The 7,668-nt window shown below is 30.2% G+C and overlaps 1 protein-coding gene across 1 annotated transcript; it reads left to right on the forward strand.

The window, feature by feature from the left end:
- The first annotated feature begins 907 nt into the window (after window positions 1–907).
- On the forward strand, window positions 908–2,859 carry LOC108472996 (cytochrome P450 CYP82D47-like). Its single transcript, XM_017774566.2, has 2 exons — window positions 908–1,949; window positions 2,053–2,859. The coding sequence occupies exons 1-2, from the start codon at window positions 1,002–1,004 to the stop codon at window positions 2,674–2,676; spliced, it is 1,572 nt and encodes a 523-aa protein (XP_017630055.1). The 5' UTR covers window positions 908–1,001; the 3' UTR covers window positions 2,677–2,859.
- Window positions 2,860–7,668: the final 4,809 nt, after the last annotated feature.

Raw genomic sequence — 7,668 nt, forward strand, 5'->3', positions numbered from 1 at the left:
TTGAGAAATATTTATTTTAATATTTTTAGTGTATTTGATGTATCATATTTTTTAAATTTATTTTTATATAAAAAATAATACGGATTAATCAGATTGAGTTCGAGTTTAACATTTTTAATCTAGAACAAATTTAGACAAAAATTTAAACTCATTTTTCGAACTAGACCAAAGCCGAGTCTAGAAAACAGATAAAAAAATTGTCATCGGCCGGGCCTATTTGTTGATTTAATGGCATTTCTTAATTATTTGTAAAACCCAAATTTATGTAATGGTTGATTAAGAGGAGGTTTACAATTGAAAGTATTATTGTAGAGTTCCCTTTATTATTCACCATTTTTTTAATTTTTTTTAATAGGAGCAGGTAGAATAATTCATTGAGGATTGCGGATCAAATAGAAAATGATTGGGTGATCATGACTTTGGGATTTTATTAGGGTAGATAGTAAATAGTAAGAGAGGGAAGGGACAATATATCATATTAAAGATGGCGTCTAAAAGTTTTTATTTTAAAGTAAAATAGGATTCAGGAAAGCAAATCTTTCTTAGCACTATAAAAACACAGAAACTTTGATTTATTACTGTTGTTGGTTTGACCTTACGTTCGTATTCTTATCGTTTAGTGGAGCCAAAAACTGAAAGATACCAAAAGCATTTCATTTTCTTTATATAAAAAATAAGCTAAAACTTAATTTGGAAAGTTACAAAATGTTATAAGAGAATGCAAAAAATTATGAGGATTACCAATAATTGGAGAGAATCTTTTTTTTTTTTTTTGTCATCATTCTTTTTCTTATCCTTACTCTCCCACAATATTGCAAATACCCTACAAATAAATTTGTTCCATGATAGTTGCATCACTATGCTACCTTACTATATTTGAAACTACAACAGAGCACTAATTAATCTTTCCCCAAGGACAACAATATTTATACGTGCAAAAACGCTAGCCATTCCCATCAACTTCTTCACAATATCTCTACACTTCCCTATCAAAATAAGCAATGACAGATCTTCTTGATCTTTCCACTTTTGGTTATGCAGTAGTGTTAGGCGTCACGCTACTGTTTTTGTACTCAAAACTCAAAAACCTTAGCTCAGGAAGCGGCGGCAAAGCTGCACCCGTAGCAGCCGGTGCATGGCCAATAATTGGTCACCTCCCGCTATTAGGGGGACCCAAGGCCCCTCATGAAATGTTGGGAGACTTGGGTGAGAAATATGGACCAGCCTACATGATCCGGATCGGTGTTCATCCAGCCCTGGTGGTGAATTCGAGTGATGTTGCTAAGGAAATCTTCACCACCAATGATTTGCATGTTTCCTCCCGTTCCGAATTTGCCGCCGCTAAACACTTAGGTTACAACTATGCCATGTTCGGCTTCTCTCCTTACGGACAATATTGGCGTGAAATGCGCAAAATAACAATGGTGGAGGTGCTATCGAATCACAGGATCGATCAACTTAAGAAAGTTTTTGTATCGGAAATAGAAGGCTCAATGAAACTATTATATAATACTTGGGCTGAGAAAAAGGATGGCTTTGGTAAGGTGTTGGTTGAGATGAAGAAACACTTTTTGGACTTGACTTTGAATGTTGTTCTTAGGACGGTTGCTGGGAGGAGGTATAGTGTTGTTGCAGAGGAAGACCAAAAAGAGGTTTTGAGATATCATAAGGCTTTACAGGATTTCTTTCACTTGACAGGGTTGTTTATGTTGGGAGATGCGGTCCCTTTCCTCCAATGGTTGGATATTGGTGGTTATGAGAAGCGGATGAAGATAACTGCTAAAGAGTTGGATGAAATTTCAGGGGGATGGCTAGATGACCATAGGAAGGGCGGACGTTGGAATGAAAATAAAAAGGAGAAAGATTTCATGGATGTAATGAACTCTGTTCTTAAAGGTGCAAGCCTTGCAGGCTATGATGCCGACACCATCAACAAAGCCACTTCATTGGTATAATCTCTCTCTCTCTCTCTCTCTCTCTCTCTTTTTCTCGTCTTAAATTTTATTTCACCATTAATTAGTTTGTAAAAATTATGAAAATTGCGCATTGCAGAATATGATTTTAGCAGGCGGTGACACCACTACAGTTGCCTTAGTATGGTGCTTGTCCCTAATGCTAAACAATCCTCGTATACTCAAAAAGGCTCAAGAAGAACTAGACACCCATATAAGCAAGGATAGGTTTGTGAATGAAACAGACATCGGCAAATTGGTTTACATCCAAGCCATAATTAAAGAGACTTTTAGAATGTATCCATCTGCACCCCTTTCAGCACCCCGTGAGCTCAATGAAAGTTGCTCCATTGGAGGCTATAACATCCCCAAAGGCACTCGGTTGATTATAAACCTTCACAAGATTCAAAGGGATCCTAAAAAATGGCCAGAACCATTGAAGTTTAAGCCAGAAAGGTTTCTCACTACCCACAAAGATGTGGATGTTAAGGGTCAGCATTTTGAATTGATGCCCTTTGGTAGTGGTAGGAGAAGCTGTCCTGGAACATCGTTTGCACTCCATATGTTGTACTTGACCGTATCTAATTTCTTGCATGCCTTCGATTTCTCAGTACCATCCAATGGTTTGATTGACTTGACCGGCACTGTTGGATTGACCAACATGAAATCTACCCCGCTTGAAGTACTAGTCTCACCTCGCCTTGCTCCTGAGCTTTACAACTAAAATCCAGATGAAGATTGCAATAATCAAGTACGAATAATAAGAATGCCTAAGCATTTTGGTTCTTATGTTGTATTATTATTTAAATCATGTATGTGTCTCTATTACACTTCTCTTTCCTATTGTTTCCCTTTTTAAAATAAAAAAAATTATACAGTTAATAAATAAATATTTTCTTAGATAAAACATGTAGATTTAATGTTGTTTTTACGGTATACATGGAAAATCTTAGCTCTCAAATTTAAGTCGTGAAATCTTGACTTTATTTTTCTGCTCTACTTTTTTTACTTATTGTGTCTAATATGTTAGCACTACCCTGCACGAGTATGTTAAGAGTTGAGAGTTAGCACTTTGATATATATTATTTCTCCTCGTTAATTCTTTAAATGTTATTTATATAAGTTGTAACAATTTTTAATTCGAGAAGGATGAAAATTTAAATATTTTTAACTCTTAGATTAATTTGAATTCGTCTTAATTATAGATATATGATTTCACCTCTCTCACTTAAATAAAAATTATAAAATCCAACCTTTTTGTTTTCATTTTATTGTCAAATGAAGGGCAAAAAATTTCCAATTCCAATTAATTATCAATACTATCAATCAATTGTGATGCATTAAAAATATGTAATGATCCAATTTTCGTTGGTATTGGAACTGAATTTCTTGTATCGAGTTAGTCCAAAAATTTATAATTGAGCAGTTAGTAGACATATATGAAATTTAGGACCGAATTATTAAGTGATTAAATTAGATAAATTATTAAGTATAGTACAAGGACTAGTTAGGGAGATTAGTAATTAAGTTGTATGGGGATTAAATTGGAAGGTGATTAAAATAGAGAGAATTGATTAGAGGTTAAGCATGTCCTTAAAAAGAAATAAAACCAAGCCCTTGAAAGTAATTTACCGATAATTAAAATGAGATAATGGAGAGAATTCATCTCATCCATCAATCTCCACCAACCTCTCATACATTGATTTATGACTATTGGATTCTTTAATTTAATTTAATTTTTTACTACTAATATTAATTAAAAATAGAGAAAAGATGAAAAATAATTCATAGGCTATTTTACCCATTTAACAAAAAAAAATTAATATTTATAAAAATGACCCTGGTTCAAGAATATTCACCAAAATGACCTGAAATGAACAGTAAATTTGGGTTTTGAGAACCCAATGGCCAGCACTACCTAGTGTTTTGGCCCCATCATTACTTGATGATTGTGTCAGGCTTTAAAAAAATGATTTTTTTGAGTTTGGAAACCCAATGGCCGGCATCGGGGTATTTTTTTTAAATCTTATCATACTGGTATACAAAAATACCAGTATTTAAAAAAAATTTTGGTTCTGACCATGTAATGGCCTGCACCAGAGACATTAAAAAAAAAAAATTTTGTGCTGGCCAATAGATGCTGGCACCAGGTAAAATTTTCGGTTCCCAAGATATTTTTTTTTTACTTTAGGAAACTGATGGTCGACACCAGTGTATTTAAAAAAAAATTTTGGGTGCTGACCATATAATGGGCAGCAGCAAGTACAATTTCGGCTTCCAATGCATTTTTTTTTATTATTTTGGAATACTAATGGCCGACACCAATGTATTTAAAAAAAATTGGGTGCTGATATTTAGAAATTTTTTGAATTTGAAAAAACCCAAAAAATAAAATGAGAATTTTTTGAATTTAAATGAAATTTAAAATTTTCTAATGGAATGATATTTAAATTGAGAAAAATTTAAATAAAATATGAAAAATTTTAAATGACCCGATATTGAGACTACTTTTAATTAATATGAAAAAATATGAAGTGAATTGAAAAAAAATTGAATTGAAAAAGATAAATTGAAATGAGACTATTTGTGATTAATATGAAGTTTTTTTGTGTATATTAGGAAAAAATAAATTTAAATGAAAAAAATTAATGAAATGAAATGTTAAATGAATATGAAATGAAATTATGATTATGATTATGAAATGGAATGAAAGTTTAAATGAAAATAAATTATAAATTGAAATGAAAACAAAAACTGAAATGAAAAAAATTGAAATGAGAAATTATTAAATTTAAATGGAAAAAATAATTTAAATGAAAAAGGAAATGTAAATGAAACCACATTGCAAAAAAATAATTAGGATTAGCACCCAATTTTTTTTTTAAATACATTGTGCCGGTGATCAGTGTCCCAAAGTAAAAAAAAATGCTTTGGGAACTAAAAATTGTATCTGGTGCCAGCCATCTACTGGCCAGCACTAAATTTTTTTTTAATGTCTCTGGTGCTAGCCATTACATGGCCAGAACCAATTTTTTTTTTAAATACTAATATTTTTATATACCAGTATGATATGTGTCGAAACCATTCCTTGATTTAAAAATTTTAAAATTTTAAAAAAAAAGGGGTAATCGACTTTTGAAAAACAAATGCATGGAGTCGCCACCGATCTTTTGTTTTGGTGTGATCGGATCACCTAAAAATTTGGCTATTTTAATAAAACATTTATGATTTACTAAAACAACAATTTTGGTCTACAAAAAATTTAGAAAACGGGCTCGGGAGTCGGTTACACATGAGGAAGGATTAGCACCCTCACTACGCCCAAAATTGGTACCAAATCGATTAAATACTGTCTTTATGTCTAAGCTTTAAAAAATGTTTTTGAAATGTGATTCCTTTTTGATAACATTTGAGTAACTCAAGTTAGTCATCAAAATTCTCTTGCCTAAGAGGAATATAACATCACATCTAGCACGATAGGACATGATCCTTTAAGCCCTCGAAAACATGATGAATTTTGACTTCAAAAATTTATATGTTGAAAACCGCAAAAGGATGCCCAATTATTTAGTCCAACGAGAGAATCGAAACCCAACACGGTAGGGCACGGTTCTTCGAATTTCCAAACATTGAACATTGTCTCGCTTTGGAAAACGTGAATGAAATTCCAAAGGGATATTCGATTATTTTGCACAAACGAGAAATTGCAACCCAGTACGATAGGGCACGATTCCCCGAATTACCGAACGTCGAACATTTCCTTCGTTTTTAAAAAGTTTTTAGAAAACATGAACGAAATTCTAAAGAGACATCCGATTATTTTGGGCAAACAAGAAATTGCAACCCAAAGACGATAGGGCACGATTCCCAATTGCTAAACATCGAACATCGCTCCGTTTTAAAGAATTTTAAACAAATAATTATAAACCGGCTTGGAATACACTAATTTAACTTGAATTAGATTCAGAGAATTAGAAATCATAAAGTGATATTTGTAAATCGAAATAAAATAAAAAAACGGATAATATACATGAGCATAATAGATGCATTAATATAAAATAAAATAAGAGACGAGAATAACAAAATTAGCTAACACACGAAATAATCACAGATCAAATATAATGAAAAGTAAAATAAAAACTTAAGTAAATGATATATACGTAAATAAATAAATAACACAAACAATGATAAAAATAATAATAATAACAATAATAATAATATTAATAATAATAATAATAATACCACGTAGAAAATAATGATAATAATATATGAATAAATATATATATATATATATATATATATACATACGTATACCAAAAACATATTCATGATAATAGTATTGAATATTAAAAGTATATATATAATAGAGACAAAAATATATGCATAATATAGTATTGAAAGTATTTACATGGGATAATATATAAAAAACATATGAATAATGTGATATTAAAATATATACATAAAAATATAATAGCTATAATATAATATATACATAATATAGTATTAAAATATATATAATACATACACATTAGAAATAATAATAATAATGTTACAAAACAATTAGTAATAATACTTCATAAATATATACATACATATATATATATATATATATATATACATATATATGTTAAAAATAAGTACATATTAATATTAAGATGATGATAATATTAAAATAACCATTGATAACTTTACACTATAAATATATATACATATAAGTATGATAATAGTAATTATAATACTAATACTAATAATAAATACAATAATAGTAGTAAAAATAAACACAATAATAGTCATGAAAATAATATAAATAATGTGTACATGAAAAATAATAATGATATGATAAAAAACGATAGATATAATAATAACGTAAAGAAAATAAAATAATAATATTTATAATAAAAGAAAATAAAAGAGTGTATTTAAAAGCATATATATAATATTATAAAGAGTGTATTTAAAAGCATATATATAATATTATTGGAACTAATATTAAAAATTAAAGTAGCAAAGATAATATAAAATCAACTTAAATTTAAAAAAGACTAAATTCAATTAAAACGAAGTTTTGGGGCAAATTTAAAAATAAAAAAGACAAGGGCCTATTTAAATGCGCGTGAAACAACAGAGGGCCTAAAGTGCAATAACCCCTTTATAAAATGCACAAGATCACTAGGATTAAATTGAAAATTACACAAATTTTGGTGCCAAATTAAAAATAAAAATAATTTAATTATGAAGTAATAAAAAGCGGAGGGCTAAACGCAAATAGCCCCTCCAAAGGAAAACACGCGGATCCTGAAGTTGGAGCGGTCGGGTCGCTGGTCGGCCATGGGTTAAGAGCCAAAACGACGTCGTTTGGCATTAGTGGCTTAAACCCAAAACGACGCTGCTTTGATGGGGCTATATAAGTCCAAATTCCTCAAAAAACTCATTTTCTCATTTCATAAAAAAAAACTAACCCTTTCTCTCAAACTCTCTCAAGGCCTTCTCCTCCGACCAAACTCCGGTCCGTCTGTCGCCATCCGCCACTTGCATTATTACATCATGCATCACAAGACGGTGGTGGTAAAATTTCAAAAATGGTGTTTTTTTTTGTTTCTTATATATATATATATATATATATATATATATATATATATATATATATATATATACCTTGATATATTTTAATACATGAATGAGAAGAGATGGATTCAAATAATAAAATAAAAAAAGA

Source organism: Gossypium arboreum, chromosome 5, assembly GCF_025698485.1.
Source record: "Gossypium arboreum isolate Shixiya-1 chromosome 5, ASM2569848v2, whole genome shotgun sequence".
Taxonomy (NCBI): Eukaryota; Viridiplantae; Streptophyta; class Magnoliopsida; order Malvales; family Malvaceae; genus Gossypium; species Gossypium arboreum.